The sequence below is a fragment of the Mobula birostris genome, chromosome 3, assembly GCF_030028105.1.
Source record: "Mobula birostris isolate sMobBir1 chromosome 3, sMobBir1.hap1, whole genome shotgun sequence".
Classification (NCBI taxonomy): Eukaryota; Metazoa; Chordata; class Chondrichthyes; order Myliobatiformes; family Myliobatidae; genus Mobula; species Mobula birostris.
This window is the reverse complement of record NC_092372.1, coordinates 7,151,931-7,177,221: the sequence shown is the minus strand read 5'-3', so window position 1 is coordinate 7,177,221 and position 25,291 is coordinate 7,151,931. Positions and strand designations below refer to the sequence as shown.

At 44.3% G+C, this 25,291-nt stretch overlaps 1 protein-coding gene across 1 annotated transcript in view; it reads right to left on the bottom strand.

Annotated features, from left to right (window-relative positions):
* LOC140194882 (putative endothelial lipase) overlaps positions 1–24,374 on the bottom strand; it is a 48,012-nt gene extending 23,638 nt beyond the window's left edge. Inside the window, exons 1-5 of the mRNA XM_072252187.1 lie at positions 23,209–24,374; positions 20,949–21,145; positions 14,473–14,652; positions 5,926–6,037; positions 158–382 (exon numbers count right to left, since the gene is read on the bottom strand). Of these exons, the coding sequence (XP_072108288.1) occupies positions 158–382; positions 5,926–6,037; positions 14,473–14,652; positions 20,949–21,145; positions 23,209–23,293 (799 nt within the window). The 5' untranslated portion in view covers positions 23,294–24,374. The remainder of the gene's footprint in view (positions 1–157; positions 383–5,925; positions 6,038–14,472; positions 14,653–20,948; positions 21,146–23,208) is intronic.
* Positions 24,375–25,291: the final 917 nt, after the last annotated feature.

The window sequence follows — 25,291 nt, the reverse complement described above, 5'->3', positions numbered from 1 at the left end:
CAGCTGGAATTTTCTTTTATATAATGTTAATATAAAGGGCCATGCAGTTTTCAAACCCTGTAGACATTTTCTGCGCAGAGCAATGGTTGTTCCATGTGGCTGTAAAAACAATTAGGGGAATATTGAGGAGAGGATACAATAACTACAGAACACTTACTTCCACTGGCTATGGCGTTAAGGATATTGTGAAAACCGCAGCCGGGCTGGAAACTGCCACCGTTTGGATAAACATCAATATGACCAATGGGCCGCTCAATACCAATGCTAACTCCCAGCGTATTGTAGGCAAAAGTATGAAGCACATCCACAAAGTCTGCATCATCTGGGGAAAGTCGCCTATCTGGGTCTTCACCTTCAAACATGGGACCAGCTGGATCCAAGCCTGAAATGAAAAATATACACACCTATTCAAAGAATTACCTGTGATTTAGTCCAGGGATTGGGTTCAAGATCCACAAGGTAATGTTGAAGCTCTCTAAAAACTGTTTAGTTCTGGTTTCCTGATGAGGGATCCCACCCACCCTGCTCATGGACTGTTTGTCCCACTCCCATCAGGGAGGAGGTTATGTAGCATCCACATCAGGACCACCAGACTCAAAAACAGTTCCTTTCCCCAAGCAGTGAGACTGATCAACACCTCCACCCACTGACCCACCTCTCCACATCCCCAGTCACCACTACTTTACCATTTCTTGTCAGTCACTTTATGTACAGACACTCCTGTGCCTAGTGTCACTTTATGGACATAAATTCTATGTAAGCTAAACCCAAGAGATTCTGCAGACTTGGAAATCCAAAGAAACACACATACAAAATGCTGGAAGAACTCAGCAGGCAAGGCAGCATCTATGGAAATGAATAAACAGTTGACATTTTGGATCAAAACCCTTCAATAGGGCTCAATATGTCGTGAGAGACCCCAAGGGTAAGAGTGACCATAATATGGTGGAATTCTTCATTAAGATGGAGAGTGACATAGTTAATTCAGAAACAAAGGTTCTGAACTTAAAGAGGGGTAACTTTGAAGGTATGAGACGTGAATTAGCTAAGATAGACTGGCAAATGACACTTAAAGGATTGACGGTGGATATGCAATGGCAAGCATTTAAGGATTGCATGGATGAACTACAACAATTGTTCATCCCAGTTTGGCAAAAGAATAAATCAAGGAAGGTAGTGCACCCGTGGCTGACAAGAGAAATTAGGGATAGTATCAATTCCAAAGAAGAAGCATACAAATTAGCCAGAGAAAGTGGCTCACCTGAGGACTGGGAGAAATTCAGAGTTCAGCAGAGGAGGACAAAGGGCTTAATTAGGAAGGAGAAAAAAGATTATGAGAGAAAACTGGCAGGGAACATAAAAACTGACTGTAAAAGCTTTTATAGATATGTAAAAAGGAAAAGACTAGTAAAGACAAATGTAGGTCCCCTACAGACAGAAACAGGTGAATTGATTATGGGGAGCAAGGACATGGCAGACCAATTGAATAATTACTTTGGTTCTGTCTTCACTAAGGAGGACATAAATAATCTTCCAGAAATAGTAGGGGACAGAGGGTCCAGTGAGATGGAGGAACTGAGCGAAATATATGTTAGTAGGGAAGTGGTGTTAAGTAAATTGAAGGGATTGAAGGCAGATAAATCCCCAGGGCCATATGGTCTGCATCCTAGAGTGCTTAAGGAAGTAGCCCAAGAAATAGTGGATGCATTAGTGATAATTTTTCAAAACTCGTTAGATTCTGGACTAGTTCCTGAGGATTGGAGGGTGGCTAATGTAACCCCACTTTTTAAAAAAGGAGGGAGAGAGAAACCGGGGAATTATAGACCGGTTAGCCTAACGTCGGTGGTGGGGAAATTGCTGGAGTCAGTTATCAAAGATGTGATAACAGCACATTTGGAAAGCGGTGAAATCATCGGACAAAGTCAGCCTGGATTTGTGAAAGGAAAATCATGTCTGACGAATCTCATAGAATTTTTTGAGGATGTAACTAGTAGAGTGGATAGGGGAGAACCAGTGGATGTGGTATATTTGAATTTTCAAAAGGCTTTTGACAAGGTCCCACACAGGAGATTAGTGTGCAAACTTAAAGCACACGGTATTGGGGGTAAGGTATTGATGTGGATGGAGAATTGGTTAGCAGACAGGAAGCAAATAGTGGGAATAAATGGGACCTTTTCAGAATGGCAGGCAGTGACTAGTGGGGTACCTCAAGGCTCAGTGCTGGGACCCCAGTTGTTTACAATATATTACTTAGACAAGGGAATTAAATGCAGCATCTCCAAGTTTGCGGATGACACGAAGCTGGGTGGCAGTGTTAGCTGTGAGGAGGATGCTAAGAGGATGCAGAGTGACTTGGATAGGTTGGGTGAGTGGGCAAATTCATGGCAGATGCAATTTAATGTGGATAAATGTGAAGTTATCTACTTTGGTGGCAAAAATAGAAAAACAGATTATTATCTGAATGGTGGCCGATTAGGAAAAGGGGAGGTGCAACGAGACCTGGGTGTCATTATACACCAGTCATTGAAAGTGGGCATGCAGGTACAGCAGGCGGTGAAAAAGGCGAATGGTATGCTGGCATTTATAGCGAGAGGATTCGAGTACAGGAGCAGGGAGGTACTACTGCAGTTGTACAAGGCCTTGGTGAGACCATACCTGGAGTATTGTGTGCAGTTTTGGTCCCCTAATCTGAGGAAAGACATCCTTGCCATAGAGGGAGTACAAAGAAGGTTCACCAGATTGATTCCTGGGATGGCAGGACTTTCATATGAAGAAAGACTGGATGAACTGGGCTTGTACTCGTTGGAATTTAGAAGATTGAGGGGGGATCTGATTGAAACGTATAAAATCCTAAAGGGATTGGACAGGCTAGATGCAGGAAGATTGTTCCCGATGTTGGGGAAGTCCAGAACAAGGGGTCACAGTTTGAGGATAAAGGGGAAGCCTTTTAGGACCGAGATTAGGAAAAACTTCTTCACACAGAGAGTGGTGAATCTGTGGAATTCTCTGCCACAGGAAACAGTTGAGGCCAGTTCATTGGCTATATTTAAGAGGGAGTTAGATATGGCCCTTGTGGCTACGGGGATCAGGGGGTATGGAGGGAAGGCTGGGGCGGGGTTCTGAGTTGGATGATCAGCCATGATCATAATAAATGGCGGTGCAGGCTCGAAGGGCCAAATAGCCTACTCCTGCACCTATTTTCTATGTTTCTATGTTTCTAAAAGCTATCATATGTATTTACATTTATTGTGGTTTTTATTATTATTGTGTTATTTATCTTATTGTGTCTTATGCTGCATCAGATCCGGAGTAAAATTATTTTGTTCTCCTTTATGCTTGTGTATGGAAATGACATTAAACAATCCTGAATAGGAAGATGTGGACACTTTAGAGAGGGTGCAGAAGAGATTTACCAGGATGCTGCCTGGATTAGAGAGAGTGCAGAGGAGATTTACCAGGATGCTGCCTGGATTAGAGAGAGTGCAGAGGAGATTTACCAGGATGCTGCCTGGATTAGAGAGAGTGCAGAGGAGATTTACCAGGATGCTGCCTGGATTAGAGAGAGTGCAGAGGAGATTTACCAGGATGCTGCCTGGATTAGAGAGGGTGCAGAGGAGATTTTCCAGGATGCAGCCTGGATGAGAGAGGGTGCAGAGGAGATTTACCAGGATGCTGCCTGGATTAGAGAGGGTGCAGAGGAGATTTTCCAGCATGCTGCCTGGATTAGAGAGGGTGCAGAGGAGATTTACCAGGATGCTGCCTGGATTAGAGAGGGTGCAGAGGAGATTTTCCAGGATGCTGCCTGGATTAGAGAGGGTGCAGAGGAGATTTACCAGGATGCTGCCTGGATTAGAGAGGGTGCAGAGGAGATTTACCAGGATGCTGCCTGGATCAGGGAGGGTGCCGAGGAGATTTACCAGGATGCTGCCTGGATTAGAAAGGGTGCAGACGAGATTTACCAGGATGCTGCATGGATTAGAGAGGGTGCAGAGAAGATTTACCAGGATGCTGCCTGGATTAGAGAGGGTGCAGAGGAGATTTACCACGATGCTGTATGGATTAGAGAGGGTGCAGAGGAGATTTACCAGGATGCTGCCTGGATTAGAGAGCATGTCTTGTAAGATATAGGAGCAAGATGAGGCCATTTGACCTGTCGAATCTGCTCTGCCATTCAATCATGGCTGATCTTTTTAAAAGTTGAGTGAGCTAGGGCTTTTCTCTGGAGTGGAGGAAGATGAGAGATGACTTGATAGAGGTATACAAGACGCATAGATCCAGTGGACAGCCAGGGACTTTCTCTCAGAGCTGAAATTCACTAATACCAGAGGGCATAATTTTAAGGTGAATTGGAGGAAAGTATAGGGAGATGTCAGAGGCACTTAAAAAACACAGAGAGGTGAGTGTATTGATTGGCCTGCCAGGGGTGGCGATAGAGGTAGATATACGAGAGATAGGCTCTCAGATAGGCACACGGATGATAGAAAAATAGAGGGTTATGTAGGAGGGAAGGGTTAGGTTCATCTTAGAGTGGGTTAAAAGTTGGCACAACATTGTGTGCTGAGAGCCTGTACTGTGCAGTGGTGTTCGATGTTTGATGTCCATTGTCCCTTCACCCCGTTCTGATCAGCCTCTCGGTGCAAAGGGAGGCAGTTCTTTTGATCAATGCTCATGATGCTTGAAAGGGTTCACTATTTTTTCCCCAAAATACATGCAGGCTTTTTTTCACTGAGGTTGGGTGAGACTGGAAGTAGAGGTTATAGGTTAAGGGTGAAATGCGAAATATTTAAGGGGGACCCGAGAGAAAGGTTCTTCACGCAGAGGGCGATGAGAGTGGGTAAAGAGCTGCTAGCTGAAGTGGCCAATATGGGTTCCATTTCAGAATTAACCAAGTACATGGCAGGACTGTAGGGCTCTAGGACTAATTACTCCGCACTTCCTTGGGGGTAGTCAGAGTATCTCCACACCCCTCCCCAAGCGAAAGCTCTTCCCATCTGAACCCGAGCAAATTAACTTTATCTGTCACATGTCCTTCGAAAATTAGCAAGGGCCAACACAGCTCGAGGATGTGTTTGAGTGCCATCTTGTACCTGGCGCTCACAGCTCACTAAGCCTAACTCGTCGGCCTTTGGACTGTGGGAGGAAGCCAGAGAGCCCGGAGAAGGTACAAACACCGTACTGACAGTGCTGGTAATTAAGCTAGTGCCGTAAAGCGTAACGCCAACCATGTCGCCAACAGCAGTGGTACCGTATCATTCAACCATCCCGGCTAAGCCTATTACAGCCAATTTTATCAAATTCATGGACAAACTTTCCAAAGAAAAATCGCCTCAAATGTAACTAAAAGTTGGAGAACAGGCAAAAATTCCATTGAGCTGATCTCAGCCGAAGCCAAGTTCTCCTCTGACCAGAACAGAACAATAAAACCAGAGATGTGTGCACACTCTCTGGAGTCCAGTTACCTCAGGAATGGCAATTTCCTTCCACACCCCACAGATGTACTAGGTTAGCATGCATCAGTAGTGAAGAATTCAGAAGAGAAGCTGATGGGCGTCTGAGAGACAGTTCATTGAGTAACAGGAGTATTTATTTAGAGATACAACGCAGAACAGACCCTTCTAGCCCAACGACCCGCATCGCCCAGCAACACATCTGCTTATCACCGGCCTAATTGCAGAACAATTGATAGCGACCAGTTAACTGGGACACCTTTGGACTGTGGGAGGAAACCCAGCGACGGGGGAAACCACAAACGGTGCCAGAATTGAATTCCAAACGCCGGGACGCCCGAGCTGTAACAGTGTCGTGCTAACCTCCGCGCTATCGCGGCCCCCGCATCACGTGAAGGAGAGAGACTGGAAGTGAAGGTCGGCCAAGCAGACAGCCACGTGGACCTGTCGGCTGACTGGCGGGAGTTAGAGTTCATACCTGTGATCCGTCCAATTCTGTTCCTTGTAGCTTTCCCAGCAAATCCTGCTACGTGGGCACCCAGGCTGTAGCCAATCAAATGCAACTTCTGAGGGGAAAAACGGGTCTCCTGCTGCAGTGGAAGAATTGCAGACAGAGAGTTAAACAACTGCAGAACATGCAACAGTACTGCATGGCAGGCTCTTTCACCCACCATGCTGTGCTGATCTACACACAATGGCTGCTTTATTCGGCACACTTGCTCGTTAATGCAAATATCTAATCAGCCAATCATGTGGCAGCAACTTAATGCATAAAAGCATGCAGACATGGTCAAGAGGCTCAGTTGTTGTTTAGATCAAACATCAGAATGAGGAAGAAATGTGATCTAAGTGACTTTGACTGTGGAATGATTACTGGTGCCAGATGGGGTGGTTTGAGTATCTCAGAATCTGCAGTATCTCCTGGAATTTTCATGCACAACAGTCTCTGGAGTTTACAGAGAATGGCGCAAAAAACAAAAATACATCCAGTGACCAGCTGTTCTGTGGGCGAAAATGCCTTGCTAATGAGAGAGGTCAGAGGAGAATGGCCGGACTGGTTCAAAACTGACAGGAAGACAACAGCAACTCTAATAACCACAAGTTACAACAGTGGTGTGCAGAAGGGCATCTCTGAATGCACAACATGTCAAACTTTGAAGTGGATGGGCTACAGCAGAAGACGACCACGGACATACTCAGGGGCCACTTTATGAGGTACAGGAGGTAACTAATGAAGTGGCCACTGAGTATAATTAAGCCTGTAATAGCAACAGCTGGTAAAACTCCACCTTGCCCAGAACATACTGGCGTAATTCTACTCTGCCATCATCGAGAGCATCCTTACATCAGCCATTACGGTCTGGTTTGGTGCAGCATCTTCTCACAGTGTATGAAAACTCCAGAGAACTGTCAAGGACATCAGTAAGGCCATTGGCCTCAGTCTCCCACCACTGCAGGACTTGCACATGTCCAGGACGAAGATGTGGGCAGGAAAAATCATTGCAGACATGACCGACCCAGCAAACTGCTTTTCATAAAGCTCCCTTCTGGGAAAGCGCTATAGGGCTATTAAAACAAAAGCTTCACACCACCTTAAGCATTTCTTCCTCCAGGCAGTTAATCTGATCAACCATTCTAGTCAGCCACCCCCAGCCCCTCTATCTCCTGTCACTGCACCTTGAACATTTTAAACCTTTTTTATTTTCTATATAAGCAGTGTTATATTTGCTGGGATTTATGCACATGTTGATCCATATTCATACTTTAATCTGTAATTTTATATACACTTCTTTGTAATCGATGAATGTTGTCTTTGTTGCATGTCACACCCTGACCAACACACCACAGCAAATTCCTGATACTTGTAAATATACATGGTGAATAAAGCTGATCCTTGGTTCTCGAAATAAATGCATAACTAAATGCATCCCTATTGCCTACACAATATCCAAAATCCCTGCATTCTCTGCACGATTCATGTATGAGTTTAATAGCATCTAATAACTGGTTAAGGCTACATTTACTGGCCAGCCTAACTGCCCATAAAGCAGAAAAAATTATGCAGATGGAAACACCAGTGCCCAGGGATGGGAAAGTCTGCACAAAATGATGAACGCATACACCAACCCTGCTCGTGGACTGTTTGTCCCACTCCCATCAGGGAGGAGGCTATATAGCATCCATGCCAGGACCACCAGACTCAAAAACAGTTATTTTCCCCAAGCAGTGAGACTGATCAACACCTCCACCCACTAACCCATCCCTCCACACCCCCAACCACCACTACTTTATCATTTCCAGTCTGTCACTTTATGTACAGACACTCCTGTGCCTAGTGTCACTTTATATACATATAATCAATGTATATAAGCTATCTTATGTATTTATATTTATTGTGCATTTTTATTATTATTGTGTTCTTCATCTTACTATGTTTTTTTGTGCCGCAACAGATCTGTAGTAACAATTGTTTTGTTCTCCTTTAGACTGTGTACTGGAAATGACATTAAACTATCTTGAAATGAAATGAAATGAAATACTCTTAGTATTAGTTTTATCTGCACAATTTGTCTTTTGTATATTGGTTGTTTGACAGATTTGGTTTGTATGTTTTCTTCATAAATTTTATTTTAGCCTTAATTGTCTGCAAATGCCCACAGGAAAATGAATCTCAAAGTTGTACTGATCATTCATCGGTACTTTGATAATAATTTTTTACTTTGACGTTGCGATTGTACACTTGAAGACAGAAATAATTATAGTTAAATTAAACTAAATGCATTAGATTTTGGAGAGGGGGTGTTTACATTCATTGTACCAGAACATCACACCATCACAAGATCAAATGCAGAACAAATCTGCCTCCAGTCAATCTCCTTCGTTACAGCACAACCATCACTCATCTAGGACTGCTTGCTGCTTACACTAGCCATCCCTGCAGCCTGAGAAATTATTTATTTTTGGTTTTATTTAGAGATACAGCACGGAACGGGCCCTTCCGGCCTAATGGGACCTGTTGGCCAGCAACCCACCAATTTAACCCTATCCTAATCACAGGAGAATTTACAGTGACCAATTAACTGGTACATCTTTGGACTGTGGGAGGAAACCAGAGCACCCGGAGAAAACCTACGCAGTCATGAGGAGGACATGCAAACTCCTTAGTGTCAGAATTGAACTCTAAACTCTGATGCCCCGATCTTACTAGTGGCGCACGAACCACGACGTTACCATGACGTCCTAAACTTAACCTGCCTGTGTCAAACTGGGCTCTACGCAACCGAGATGGGAGAGATCAAAACCAAGACAGTAACACACCAATGCTGGCAGCTGTAGCTGGATGTCATCGAGTTGCAGTGGCAATGGGACAAGTTTGCTGGCATCCCATCTCCACCTATATATAATTTTTAAATGTTAGATCAGTTGGAGGGAACAACATTGTGATTGGTTGGCTCTGACGACCATTTCCTCAGCCCACTGCTTGTGAACAAATTGAAATAAGAGCATGAAAAAAAGTTAATGATTCCTCCAGACACGGTGAAAGTTATCCATCCATGGGATCATAATCCCCACTGCCTGTCAGTACTGATCAAAAACAGAAAGTCATTACACTGACGTACTTGCCCACTAAATGAGGTAATGATTAAAGTCTTACACACTGCAGGCTATGAGTGGAGGCAGATAAAGCCACAAGTCAAAGGAGCAGAATGAGGCTATTCAGCCCATCAAGCCTGCCTCACCATTCCATCATGGCTGATTTATTAACCCTTTCAATTCCATTCTCCATCCTTCTCCACGTAACCTTTGACACCAAGTAAACAAGAATATATCTACCTCAGTTTTAAATATACCCACTGACTTTCTACCACTGCTGTCTGTGACAACGAATTCCATAGGTTCAGCACCAGCTGGCTAAAGAAATCTCTTACATCTCTGTTCTAAATGGACACTCCTCTATCCTGAAGCTGTGCCCTCAGGTCCTAGACTTTCCCATGGTAGAAAACATCGCTCCACATCCATGCTATCTAGCCCTTTCAGTATTTGTTGTTTCAATGAGGTCCACCTACCCATTCTTCTATGCTTCAGTGACTTCAGGATCAGCGCCTGTAAAAACTGCCCAACACATCGCCGGCACCAGCCTACTCACCAACAAGAACATATACACAAAATGGTGCCGGGTAAGAGCCAGTAACATCATGAAGGATCCTACCCACTCTGCTCATGGACTGTTTGTCCCCACTCCCATCAGGGAGGAGGCTACGTAGCATCCACACCAAGACCACCAGACTCAAAAACAGTTACTTTCCCCAAGCAGTAATGTTGATCAACACTTCCACCCACTAACCCACCCCTCCACACCCCCAACCACCACTACTTTATCATTTCCTGTCAGTCACCTTATGTACAGACACTCCTGTACCTAGTGTCACTGTACGGACATACAATCAATGTATTATTACATATCCCGTGAGCATCATGCAATTATCTTGTGATGGGCATGATGTAATTGGCTCATGACCGTGGGGTGATGTTATGTCACCTGATGGCATGTTCCAAACAGTATTTAAACAAAGCCCACCAAAGTGACACTGTTCTCTTTCTTATTTTTAGTGCAATGTTGTTGTTGCCGGTCGGATGTTTGGAGATGACATTGGTTTTGTTTGTTGCATGTTTATTTTTCCCTTACAGTCCAGTATTGGAGGGTGAAGACATGACCAGAGTTATCCGAGCAAAGGATTGGGTAACGTTAATGTCGCTCAGCGTCTTGGGAATGATCGACCTTTTTGAATTTGTTCGGGAATTGTGGCATGCACATTTGAGTGAAACCCCTACCAGGGCGGGGAGGTTTGTGCAGTGACCACCCTCCAGCCAAAAGGCCAGTTCCTTTATTTCATCGTGATTCCTTAGGACAAGGCATTTCTCGGCTGAGATCGACCGATTCGTCATTACTTCAAAGGAATCATTATTTTGGGGAAGTCTCTCCTTAATGACTGTATAAATCACATGGACTTTTAAATTTACCACTTTAAGTCTGTGCTTGGATGAGAACTCGTGAAGAACAGTTTATAGGTTTGACTGTTTGTTCGATATAGTCGCCTAACTGTTAACTTCCGGTTAAATTAGTCGTTGGTTTACTTTTTGATGTTTTGAGCAGAGGTTAATAAATGTCGTTGTTTATTTTATGAAAACTCGACTCAAATTTATCTCTGTTGCTGCTGATTCATAACAGTATACAAGCTAAACATGAGAGATTCTGCAGATGCTGGGAATCCAGAGCAACACGCACACAGAATGCTGGAGGAACCCAGGTCGGGCAGCATCTACAGAAATGAAGAAACAGTCAACGCTTCAGACCAAGACCCTTCTTCAGGGCTCAGCATATCAGCTATCTTGTATATTCAATATACAAGGTATCTTATGTATTTATATTTATCATGCTTTTGTTATTATTGCATTCTATACCTTGTGATTTTTTTGTGCTGCATTCGGTCTGGAGTAAAAATTATTTCATTCTCCTTTACACTTGTGTACTGGAAATGACATTGAATAATCTTGAATTTTCAAACGCTCCTCATCTGTTATTTAAGTTATATATTTTAAATTGACTGTCTAGGTACAATAATTTATGCTCTGAATCTTACCAAACAGAAGTAAATCACAAAGGGGAAAAAGGGCATTTCTTGGCTTTTCTCCGCCAAGAGGATTACATCCTCGTCGCAGGGTTTAGAGGATTGCGTGCCTGAATGACCCAGAGAGCTCTGTTGTCTGGAGTCAGAGCTTTATGCTTTGGCTCTTGGTAGGGTCACCCATGCCAAACAGGTCAAAGGGCAGAGGCCAGGCTACGAGTGGTCCATTGGACCTCCAGGTTCGAGGGTTCAGCTCAGGGCTAACAACCCTGACTGGTCAAACAAAACTGTTACGGAAACCGCAATGAAAATTCCTTCTACACCTGAGTGCGATGGTATTCCTGAGTCTCCACCCGGGACTTGTATGGCTGACAGGAGTGAAAACGGAAAGGAAGCTACTGGAATGGTGTAGGAAGCCCTGAACACCGCCAGAAATGGAGCATCTTCATTGCTGCCCTAAATGCCAGCAGCATATCGGGAAGTCAAGACTTCGCTTTCCGGATGTAATAGGTAAAGGATTGTCAACATTCCTCTCCTTCCTGATCATATACTTTTAGGCTAATGATTAGAATTGCCAGGAGATTTGACATTGTTTGCTTTGCCGACAGCAGAAGTAGACCGGAGTCATGGTCAAGGCCAAGAACAGCTGTTAGAAGATAACCGGTACAGCACAGGAACGGGCCCTTTGGCACACTATGTTGTGCCAAACCAAAATGGGCAACCTAGCTAATCCCCTCTGCCTACACAATGTCCATATCCTTCCAATTTCCTCACATTCATGTGCCAACCTAAACATCGCTTAAAATTTCCTAATGTATCTGCCTCTACCAGCACCTTCCAGTCACCCACCACTCTGTGTGGAAAAACCTGCTCCTTGAAATGACCGCCTTTCACTTTAAATGCATGTCCTCTGGTACTCAACCTTTAACCCTGGGAAAATGATACTGTCTGTCTACTCTGTTTCTGCACACAAATTAGCTATGAGTAATTCTGCTCCAACGGAATCTTATTTATTATAGAACATAGAAGACTACAGCACAGTACAGGCTCTTCTCTTGCACCACCAGTGTTGAAACTAGTCCACACATTCCTGAACGTCACCATCGGTCACTCAATCAAAAGTGTTTTCACAAGACCTAGGAGTAGAATTGGGCCATTTGGCCCATCGAGTCCGCTCTGCCATTTCATCATGGCTGATTTATTATCCCTCTCAACCCCACTCTCCTGCCTTCTCCCCATAAAGTTTGACACCCTGGCTAATCAAGAACCTATCAACCTCCACTTTAAATACACCAAGTGACTTGGCCTCCACAGCCACTGTGGCAATGAATTCCACAGACTCAACAACTTCTGGCTAAAGTAATTCCTCCTTACCTCTGTTCTGAAGGAATATTCCTCAATTACTAAATTATGTTGCCTTTTCATAATCTCATACATTATTTCTCTTTTTGTGCTTGCTCTGTTCATGACATCCTCGTTAGATATTCGTTTGGTCCATGATATTCTTTGCATCCTCCTCAAAAACCACATCTCTGCTGCTTCAATTCATTTCCTCATGTTATTAGATATTGTCCAACATTCTGAGCCATATAACATAACTGGATAAACATAACATTTCAGTACTCTGAGGCTAGTTTAATATTGGTCAGTATACTCTTCATTCTCGTAAAGGTGTCTTTTGCCATCCCTATTCTTCTTTTGATGTCCATGTCGCACCTGCCATCTGATGTCACCCAGCTTCCTAAGTAGCAAAAGTTCTGTACTTGTTTTATGTCTTCCCCGTTTATTCTCAGCCTGCAGATAGGATTCTCCTTCTTTTTGGATATCACCATACAGTCTGTCTTTTTGCAAGTGATAGATAGATCCATCTTTGCACTTTCTTCAACAACTATATCAATTAAGTTTTGTAGTTCTTCCTCCGTATTTGCAATGTCATCCGCATATCTGAAATTATTGATGTTTTTACCGCCAGCTTTGATTCCCAAGATGTCTCTTATTTTTTGTAGTATTGTTTCACTGTACACATTAAATAAATCAGGGGAGAAAGCACACCCTTGTCTAACGCCTCTCTTGATTTTCATAAACTGACTCACTTCTCCATCTATTCTTACAGCGGCAGTTTGTTCCCAGTACAGATTTCTGATTAGGCGGAGGTTCAACAACTTCTGGCTAAAGTAATTCCTCCTTAACTCCGCTCTAAAGGAATATTCCTCAATAAGATCCCCACTCATTTTTGTAAACTCCAGTGAGTACAGGCCCAGAGCCATCAAACATTCCTCACATGTTAAACCCTTTCATTCCTGGAACCACCAAATTCCACTGAGCATTACTGGACACACATCATTTCAACCCAACCCACATCACTCCAAACAGCCTTGGGCTGCACCCCCTCTCGGGGGGGGGGAACGGCCACCATCAGGGGACCTGAAGACCCACACTGTGGAATTCATTGCCACAGACGGCTGTGGAGGCTAAGTCATTGTGTATACTTAAAGTGGAAACTAATGGGTTCCTGATTGGTCAGGGTGTGAAAGGTTACAGGGAGAAGGCAGGAGAATGGGGTTAAGAGAGATAGTAAATCAGCCATGATTTGGAGACTCGATGGGCCCAATGGTCTAATTCTGCTCCTATGTCTTATGGCCAGCTATCCCCCTCCATTCTATCAAAGGGTTACAAGCTCAGCCATCTCCACCATGGACAACATCCTCCCTATCAAGGACATCTTCGAAAGCTGAGGCTTTAAGACCGTATCATCCATCGTTAGACCCTCACCACCTGGGACGTAACTGCTTCTTACCACCGCCAAGGAGGAGGTCCAGGAGTCTGAAGACATACACACTCTCTACGTTTTAGGAACAGCTTCTTCCCCTCCGCCATCGGGTTTCTAAATGATGCATAAACACTAGCTCACTAGTTTGATCCCTTGGCACCAATTTATTTTTTATATTTCTGATTGGAACTCACCTATTTTTGTGCATTGCACTGTAGCGCTGCCGCAAAACCACACATTTCATGACGTATGTCAGTGGTAATAAACCTGACTCTGATTTACACACACAGAGTGCTGGAGAAACTCAGCAGGTCAGGCAGCGTCTATGGAGAGAAATAAAGAACCTTCATCTCCGCCCATCCACCTGGTCTCAACTACTTATCATCTTCTAGCTTGTTCTCCTTCCCCAACCCCCATCTTCTTATTCTGGTATACTCCCAATTCCTTTACAGCCCTGATGAAGGGTCTCGGCCCCAAATGTTGACTATTTGTTTTCTCTTTTCCGTAGATGCTGCCTGACCTGCTGGGTTCCTCCAGCATTCTGTGGTGTGTTGCTCCGGATCTCCAGCCTCTGCAGAATCTCGCGCTTCCGACTCTGAATGTCTACATGAGGGTTCTGAAGACTTACCTCCAGCCAATCAATTAAGACGGCAACCTCCTTCCCGACCACCTCAGAGTTGTTGGCCGCCACGGTGTAAAGCTGATGTGCACGTTCCAGCCAGTTCACCACGATGATGTTGGCGTGAGCTTCTTGCTTTTCTAAGGCTTTAACCATGCCGCTGATCCAAGATTCCATCAACCCCGTTGTCTACAAAGTAAAGCAACAATTATAAAAAAGGGCACAGCCTCACCTTCCACGGGCAGTTTCTTCAGTGAAATTTGAACAGTTTAATTATTCTCTTTTATTTGGAGATACAATGTGGAACAGGCCTTTCCAGCCCAACGAGCCGCACCACCCAGCAACCCAATAATTAATGCTGGCTGAATCACAGAACAATTTATAATCTACTAACCAGCAAGTCTTTGAACTGTGGGAGGACCCTAAAGCACCTGGAGGAACCCCACGTGCTCACGGCAAGGACGTACAAACTTCTTGCAAGCCATGTCATAATTGAAATCCGACACCTCAAATTGTAATATCAGCGCGCTAACCACCACGTTGCCATGGTACCGATGTCTTCTCCGATTTCCACGATGAGGGTAACTACCTATGACATGCACTCGGTGACACTTCATTGGAAAACTCCTAACCAAATAACGTGGCCACTGAGCGTGTGTTCATGGTCTTCTGCTGCTGCAGCCCATCCACTTCATGGTTTGGTATGTTGTGCTTTCCCAGATGCTCTTCTGCACAACACATGGTTATCTGAGTTACTGTCGCCTTCCTGTCAGCTTGAACCTGTCCGACCATTTTCCTCTGACCTCTCTCACTAACAAGGCATTTTCACCCACAGGGCTGCCGCTCACTGGATGATTTTTGTTTTTCACACCATTCTCTGTAAACACTAGAGACTGTTATGTGCGAAAATCCCAAGAGATCAGCAGTTTCTGAGATACTCAAACCACCCTGTCTGGCACCAACAGTCATTCCACGGTCAAAGTCATTTAGATCACATTTCTTCCCCATTCTGATCTTTGATCTGAACAACAACTGAACCTCTTGACCATGTCTGCATGCTTTTATGCATTGAGTTGCTGCCACAGGATTGGCTGATTAGATACTTACCTAAACAACATGTACCTCTAAAATAGCCACCAAGTGTAGTTGACTTGGTGACTGTTATTCAGACCTCATATCAGAATGGGGAAGTGTGATCCAAGTGACTTTGAACGTGGAAAGATTGCTCAGATTTACTTGAACCAGTTTATACACAGAGTAAGCGCAGATAAGGTCAAACTCAGGTCAACTACAATACAATTTATAGGCATTAGAGCAGGGGGCGCGAATAGTTGACCAAGGCAGCTCAGCACATACTTTTCATTGCTGGTATCAGTAACACCAGGCAGCTGACATCAGATGAATACTGATCCTTAAGCCACATGAATCATTCGCAGAAGGGCAGATTCACACTCGGAGGATCTCACCACTTAGTAACCCCTCTCCACTCAATGAAGGGTCTCGGCCCGAAACGTTGACTCTCTACTCATTTCCATTGCCTGACCTGCTGAGCTCCTCCAGCATCTTGTGTGTGTTGCTCTAGATTTCCAGCATCTAAAGAAACTCGTGTCTATATACTTTGACCTGTCTTATAAGGTTTAATCTATTCTGCTGAATCTTATATTAGATTAAGGTAAGATTAGCTTTATTTGTCACATGTACATCGCTTGTGTCAAATCAAATCAGTGAGGGCTGTGCTGGGGGCAGCCCACAAATATCACCCTGTTTCTGGCACCAACATTAGATCATAAGAAATCGGAGCAGGAGTCGGCCATCTGACCCGTCAAGCCTGCTCTGCCATTCAATGAGATCATGGCTGATCTGGCCATGGACTCATCTCCACCCACCTGCCTTTTCCCCATAACCCGTAATTCCCCTACTATTCAAAAATCTATCCAACTTGTCTTAAATATATTTACTGAGGTAGCCTCCACTGCTTCACTGGGCAGGGCCCACAGCTCACTAACCATAATCGGTACATCTTTGGAATGAGGGAAGGACCAGGAGGACAGAAGAAGCCCATGGGTTCTCTGGGAAGATGTACAAATTCCTTACAGAGAGCGGCAGGAATTGAACCGGGACCTCACAGCCGATGCTGTAAAGTGTTGTGCTAACCACTATATTACCGTGCTACCCTTCAGCATAGCACCTACTGCCAAACAACATGGATATTTGCAGCTAGTCAGTGTAAAGTCTACCATACAGACAGCTGCGGAGGCAAAGTCATTGGGTATATCTAAAGCAGAGGCTGATGGTTCAAGTTCAAGTTTAATTGTCATTCAACCACACACGGAAACCCATCAATACGAACAAATGAAACTGTGTTACTGTGTTCCTCCTGGGCAAAACACAGTACCAACAGTCACACACAGCACAAGGCACATATAAGATAGCAAGCACATATAAACATTAGTAAAATACAGTCACACAAAAAAATATATAGTCCAAAACCCTGAGTCCATGAACATTGCAGCAACCTGCATCGAACACAACACAGTTTGACGTCCACCAAGCGAACACTGGAGGGCAGCACTGAGTCCAGCTTGGACACCACACAACCTTTGACACCCTGACCAAAAAACTATTCCTATACAGCAATAGGTTCTTGATTAGTCAGTGTCAAAGGTTATGGAGAGAAGGCAGGAGGATGCAGTTGAGTGGGATAATAGATCAGCCATAATGGAATGGCAGAGCAGACACGAATGGCCAAATGGCATAATTCTGGTCCTATGTCTTATAAGTCAATTTCTACGTCGGTCTCTTAAACTATATCATATTATAAATTGGAAGTTAAAATCTTAGGCGATAACAGCTGGCAAAAATGTTATGTGCTTTGAGCCACAACAGCGGTAATGTCATAGAATTATTGAGTACTACTGCACAGGAACAGGCCCTTCAGCCCATCTAGACCATGCAAATCTGTTATTTTGCCTCATCCCATTGACCCACACCCAGATCATAGCCCTCCATACCCCTCTGGATACATAACTATCCAAATTTCTCTTAAATGTTGAAGTCAAAGGGGGCAATAGAATGGAATTGAGAGGGTTATGAACTGGACATGTTGAATGACAGCGCAGATGCGATAGGCTGAGTGGCTTAATTCTGCTTCCATGTCTTATGGCTTAAGGTTACACTTGGCAAGATGGGTGAAACAGTGGGAAAGCTGCACTGGCAGGCAGAACCACATGCCCACATGGAGAGGAATAAACAGTCCACTTTTCGGGCCAAGACCCTTCATCAGGACTGGAAAGGAAGAGGGAAGAAGCCAGAATAAGAAGGAGGGAGGTGGGAGTGGGGGAGGAGGACAAGCTGGAAGGTGATAGGTCTCGCCAGCTGGATCGGGGAGGGGGAAATGAAGGAAGAAGCTGGGAGGTGATAGGTGGAAAAGGTAAGGGTAAAGGGTTGGAGAAGGAAGAAAATGCCCTCTACACCAGGCAGACCCTGATGAATTTCTTCTGCACCCTCTCCAAAGCCTTGACACCACTCCTATAATGGGGCAACCAGAAGAGTATGCAACACACAACCATCTCCCGCTTTCCACAGGGATCGCGCCCTTCTCACCCATCCCTCCCCGCTGATCTCCCTCCTGGCACTTACCCTTGCGAGCGTAACAAGTGCCAGACCTGTTCCTACACCTCCTCCCTCACTACCATTCAGGGCCCCCAAACAGTCCTTCCAGGTGAGGTGACACTTCACCTGGGAGCCTGTTGTGGTCGTATACTGTGTCCGGTGCTCCTGGTATGGTCTCCTGTATCAGTGAGACCTGACATAGACTGAGAGACAGCCTTGTCAAGCACCTTCGCTTCATCCGCCATGAAAAGCAGATCTCCCAGTGGCCACCCATTTCAATTCTACGTCCCCATCCCAAATTTCAGTCCGTGGCCTCCTCTACCATCATGGTGAGACCACACTCAGGCTGGAAGAGCAACACTATATATTCTGTCAGGTAGGTAGCCTCCAACCTGATGGCATGAACATCGATTTCTTGAACTTCCACTATTTGCCCCCTCCAGAATAAACATCAACTGTTTATTCATTTCCATAGATGCTTCCTGACCTGCTGAGTGCCTTCAGTATTTTGTATTTGTTTGTGAAAACCAATGAAATACAGTAGGAGGGTTAATCTCTTTCCAATTCAGCAAAATGGATCTTCTAGCCATTAGAGTAAGAATGCAATCATCCTACGTGCTGAAGAGGTTAAATAATTTGAGTCTATCATTGGTAATCCAAAGATAGCAGAAATTGGATGAGGTTGTAAGTCTATATTCAAAACCGTTGAAATAATATCAAAAATATCTTTCCAATATTTTTCCAACAAAGGACATGACCAAAACATGTGAGTTAAAGAAGCTATCTCGAAATGACACCTATCACATATAGGATTAATATAAGAATAATAACGAGATAGTTTATCTTTGGACATATGAGCCCTGTGCACTACTTTAAACTGTATCAACACATGTTTAGCACATATAGAGGATAAATTAACCAACTGAAGAATTGAATGACATCACAAACTATGATGTGTTTGAATTTGGAAAAAATTAGAAGTGCGGTTTATGACCCTTCCATTAAATTTGAAAAAACTTGGAGGCCATTCATTCAGCATTTTCATATGATATAATTTGACCATTTCCAAACTTATTTTATTTCTCTGTATTGTTGGTTGAGAGGAATGGAGTCGTCAACGCTAAGATTTTCTTCTTCTCCATTTTTAAGTTGTTAGAATTGCCCAAGTATTTTAGTTTAGTTGACTAATTCTGTTTAGTTTAGTTTTTTTTTTGGGATGGGGTTTGTTTTTTTCTGTTTTTTTTTCTTTTTCATGATTTTTCTTCTGTTTTTTTTTGTCCTGTATTATTCATTGTTATCCTACACGATTGGGAGTTTTATCAATTTATACTATTTGGTCTTACAATTACTCATTTTAAGTACAACAATGTATCTCCTACTATTTGTATTATTGCAATGTTACGTTTTTATTTTATGAAACTAATAAACAGATTGTAAAAGAAAGGAAGTATTTTGTATTTGTTGCTCTCAAATTGATTTGGTTTTTTTTTAAGACCACAAGACATAGGAGCAGAATCAGGCCATTCAGCCCATTGAGCCTTGTCCTTGATTCCATCATGGCTGATTTATTATCCCTCTTAACCCTTTCTGCCAGAGAGAGGCTATTCTCTCCATAACCTTTGACACCCTGACTAATCACGAACTTATCAATCTCTGTTTTAAATATACCCTAATTTTTAAAATCTAACCAGGGTTTATTGTAAAAATTGGTAACAATTCATGATTAACTTCTGTGTTTGTTGTGAAAGCCACTAGTATGGTGTCATGTGCCCTGTGACACTGCTACAATTGGCTTCTTCAATGCACCTGTACATATCGGTACTTCTGAGAATTAACTCGACTTTGACTTTGGAAAGAATGCAGATGATGAAGAGTTGAAACTAAAATAAAAAGTTGGATACACTCAGCTGGTTGGGTAATGTGTATAAAGAGAAAGAAAGGAGTTAGTATTTCAGGTTTTGTCAGATCTACAGTCTTCAGCTTCCTATAAGATGGCGGCAGCATGGCACAGCGACCTCTCCAGGTACAAGCAAAGGTGTCCTGTTCGTCCTTGATGATTGCCAGACACTGCTGGATGTTAAGAACATCAGGTACTGCAGCTCTACCCCGTCAAAGAGTTGCCAGATAGTGGAGGAGCTATCATAATGATGCGTGTAACATGTGCCTTGTGCTGTGCATGACTGTTGGCAGTGTTTTGTTGTTTCATTTGGCTGTATTTGTGAATATTGAGTGATAATTCAACTTGAACTCGAACTTGAAATATTGTTGACTTCTTCTTTACTCTTCAGTTTAACCTGCTGAACATTTCCAAAATCCTAGCCTCCCTGCAGTGAGTTAGGTGATCGGGATTCTAGCGGACACAGCATCTGATATTTGAGTTTAGGAAGGGGACAGGATGACAAGCAAAAAATAGAATGATGTGCAGTCACACACTCCCAATCTAGATCAAATGCCTGGAGCCACTTTTATGTCGGAAGGTACACTCAGTGGCCACTTTATTAGATACACCTGCTCGTTGATACAAATACCTAATCAGCCAATCATGTGGCAGCAACTCAAAATATAAAGGCACGCAGGCATGGTCAAAAGGTTCAGTTGCTGGTCAGACCAAACATAAGAATGGGGAAGAAATGTGATCTAAGTGACTTTGACTGTGGAATGTTTGTTGGTGCCAGATGGGGTGGTTTGAGTATCTCGGAAGCTGCTGATGTCCTGGGATTTTCACACACAACTGTTGTACAGTTTATAGAGAATAGTGTGAAAAACAAAAAAAACTTTGACATTGTTATGGGGGCACCAGGGCACAGGACCTTTGAAGGCCACTCGCCCATGCTTCAGGGACAAGTTTGGATTTAGCAGAGTGCGTAACTCACCGTCCAACCATGAATGATGATGAACGTTCTGGAAGTCACATTGAAGTTGCATTTCTCCAGACTTTCGCGTACGCCTGCAATGATGGCACAGTGCTTTCCGTCTGTATTTGTTGAACCGTGAAGGTTAAATCTCGTCTGAATCGTTCTGTAACGTCGATGTGGGTGATTGTCGTGCAGCACATCCTGAACAGCTTTGCCTATAAGGAACACGCAGAAAGGTCAGTTTGTAAAGCTACCGTTAAAGTTGCAGCTAAAATGAAGTAAAATAAAACTGGTCTCAGAATTCAACATGGATAACTTTCGATAACTGGTCTTAAACCCCAAGGCTGTGTATTGTCTAGAGGCAGAAAAAGATTCAAGGATTTCTCAGTGACATTGGACTAGGCTATGAGTAGACAATTCTGAAGCTTTAAACTGTTGAGTTAAAATCAACCAAATGAATGTATTTTCTCTACGATGTACAGTCCACGGTTTGGACCGAAACCCTTCAGCAAGGGTCCCGAACCCTTCTCCATAGATGCCGCCTGGCCTGCTGAGTTCTCCAGCATTGTGTGAGTGTGTTGTTTAGCTGTATTTGTCACAGGTACCTCGAAACATACAATGATTTGCACCGTCGTTTGCGATGTGCTGGGGGAACATGATTTTTAAAGAAAATACCTCTGAAAAACAATACTGACACTCCCCACATGAACAAATGTGCAAAGCATCTCAGTATCTACAGTATATTGCAGCATTTCAAATGCGTGGTCGGGGAAGCCGTCGAGTCAGGGGCTGGAAGCGTTTACCTGTGAGACAAACCCCGCCCTTGAGCCGGAGATCGCTTCTAGTTCGCAGTCCGAAAATCCCACGTGTTTAAACACTCCCAACACACGTTCTCCTTGCCCTTATCCAGGAAACTGCATCACCCAGGGAGAGACTACAAGGCATAGGAGCAGAATTCGGCCGTTCAGCCCGTCGGGGGCTGATTTCCTATCTCTTTCAACCCCATTCTTCTGCCTTCTCCCCGTAACTTTTTGACACCCTGACTGATCAAGAACCTATCGATTTCCATCTTAAATATACAGCACCCAATAACTTGGCCACCCGTGGCAATGAATTCCACAGATTCACCGCCCTCTGGCTAAAGAAATTTCTCCTCATTTCTGTTCCAAATGGACGTTTCCCTATGATATATTAAAATCAAATAATAATCGTAAGTGATTCTGCAGATGCTGGCAATTTTGTGCAACACACACAAAATGCTGGAGGAACCCAATAGGTCAGGCAACTGATTTACTGAGTTCCTTCAACATCTTGTGTGCGTAGTTCAGCGGGAGTGTTTGCTGGTATCGGAACAGGAAGAGTGATTTTCTGCTTTCATTACACTCCAAACTTGACCGGGAGACAGGTGGAAGTCTCGTCATGCCAGCAATCTCAGAAGAGTTCGTTGGCTGTCCGACAGTGACAGGAAATCTGTACGGGAGAGTTTTTTTAAAGTGGAAGGGCAGTTCCACTCCCTCGACCTTGGAAGTCCAGGTGCAGGTACGGTCAAGAGTCACAAAATGGGGTCTGTATTGGTTGCCCTGGATGAACATGACTTCCCTTGCCTTGCCGTGCCCTTCGCTCTCCGAGCGTTACGGAGCCGCCTTTCTGGTCGTTGGATCTCGCTGTAGATCTCGTCTGCCCCGTCCGCCGTTCCTGACTTCACATGCTAAGACAGGCGTGCCCCTATCTCACCGGGGTATGAGGCCCGCTGGTTACTCCCGCCTGGCTTAACACACCTGTCGAAGCGGTGTGGCCACTGTCGCATGCAAACAGGTCCCTGGAGCCACAGGTGAGAGCTGAGTGTCCGGCGGGGACCAAAGGTGAGTGAGCTGCCCCAGAACGGATGCAAGTTCCTCCACCAGAGGTGCTACCCCTCCCTGGACACCCCATACACAGCGAGATCCGACCACTGGGAAGGCGGGCTTGGGCTCACCACAAGGCACAGAGGATGTCGTGGTCACCAAGGAAGACCCCACACTGTGACAGCTACCCGTACCACTGGACCCGGACCTCCGAGGTCGGGAGAGTGGAACTGTCACAGTTTTACACATTCATGTGCGGGCAGCCAGCAATTCAGGGGGTTAAACCGAATGAATATCTTAGGCAATGGAAAATTCTGAGGTGGCGAGACATTATTTCTGAAAAGTTTCCAATGACACACTTTGTGCACAATGGAACATAACCAGTTTAAACAAAATAAGAAAGTTAATTATAATTTTAAAGTGCATCCCCTTACCAGTGAGTGCATCCTTGGACGTTATCTCTGCGAAGCCGGCAGAAAGCACAGACAGAAGACTGACACACAGTGTGAAGCTGTTCATCGCAGTCTCGCTGACTCGGGAGTCGGATTTAATCAGTAAATCATCGGGGCTGTTTAATAAATACGTCGCGAAATAACCGGCGAGCCGAGCCGGGTGATCTCAAAAGTTTGTGCAAACTGTTCCCCCTCGGCTCTAGCTTCTCAAAGGAGCGCGTTGCAATTTTTTTTAGCCAACGCTAGTCTTACAATTGGCTTTTTAAACCGATTTTTTCAGTCATCCGACATAGAGATTTGACTAATTTATTCAGCGGCTGCTTTCGCATTGGTCAAACCCAGAAGGCGGAGTCCGGTTTATTCAAATGCTATTTATCCATTGCTGAACGGTTGTCAGTTTCTGTTCGGGCATATAATCTAGATCTCATAATTTCCCTCGAGACACAAGGGAAGATGTAAATTTGAGTCATGGCTCCTGAAGAAGGCAAACTTCTTAGAAAACTGTGTAATCTGATTTCAGTTAGGTGACATTCCAATTACAGTAGCGTGATTTTGGGCAAGCGACATTCCGCGGACATGAGCTTTCGGTTGAATGAGGTGGAATTCACGCAGTAAAGCTGTGGGACTCCGGTATCTCCATAAAAGCATAAAACGGAGGTGCAGAATTAGGCCAATCGGACCATCAAGTCTTCTCCGCATTAATTATTACCCCTCTCCTACCTTCTCTCCGTCAGCTTTGAAATCCTGACTAATAAAGCACATATCAGCCTCCACTTTAAATATCCCCAGTGGTTTAGCCTCCAGAGCCGATTGTGGCGATGAATTCCACAGATTCGCCACACTCTGGCTAAAGAAATTCCTTCTCATCTCCGCACAAGTGGATGTCCTATTCCGAGGCTGTGCACTCTGGTCGTGGACTTCCCACTATTGGGAACATCCTCTCCACTTCCACACTATCCGGGCCTTTCAATATTCGGCAGGTTTCAATGAGATCCACCCTCGTTCTTCTAAACTCCAGAGCCATCAAACATGCCTCATACGTTAACCCTTTCGTTCCCAGAATCATTCTGGAGAACCTCCTCTGGACCCTCTCTAACGCCTGCACATCTTTTAGACAAGGGGCTCCAAGCTGTCTCAGGCATGGCCGAGACTAACCTTTGCCAGTCTTTACTAGCCGCGAGGTGCGGCTTGTATTAACTTATAACGCAACAGTAAGGCAGGACGAAATAAAGAAAGAGAGACATTCCTAAAGCAAAAGAGAAGGCGGGTACAGGAAACGAAATTATTGAGGGATTCGGCCACGAAGTGATTTCACAAGTTGCGCAATGTAAGCAGTAACAGTTGCCGAACTAGGTTCTGCACCTGTAACAATAGAAAGCGAAACTTATTGAGGTCACCTCGATTTGTGGAGAAAGATTTTATTTTAAATGAATCCTTCTTTAGGACCCTTGTGACCAATTAATCTACTAACCCGTACAGTTTTGGACGTGGGAGCAAACTGCGGCACCCTGGGGAAAGCCCACGTGGTCATGGGCGAAGGTACAAACTCGTCACCGACAACGGCGGGAATTGAACCGGATCACTGGCGCTGTAAATCGTTACACTAACTCTCACCGTACTGCCCCTGCCGTTCTCTTCTGGGGGTTTTTTTACCATAATTTTTTCTGCATTGAATCCTTCTGTAGGATTAGCGTACAGCGAGACAGCAATCGGAGTTCAATTCCCCTTATAAAGAAGGCATTTGTCAAACTGTGCGGAGTATTGTGAGCAGTTTTGAGCCCCTTGTCTATAAAAAAAATATGCCGGCATTGGAGAGCGTCAAAAGGAGTTTCGGGAGAATGATTCCATAAATGAAAAAGGGTTAACGTGAGGAGCGTTTGATGGCTCTGGGCCTGAGGAGTTTAGAAGAATGAGGGAAGTTCTCATTGAAACCTATCAAATATTGAAATGCCTAGATAGGGAGGATGTGGGGGAGTCCAGGACCAGAGGGCACAGCTTCAGAAAAGAGGGATGTCCCTTTAGAACAGAGATGAGGAATTTCTTTAGCCAGAAGGTGGTGAATCTA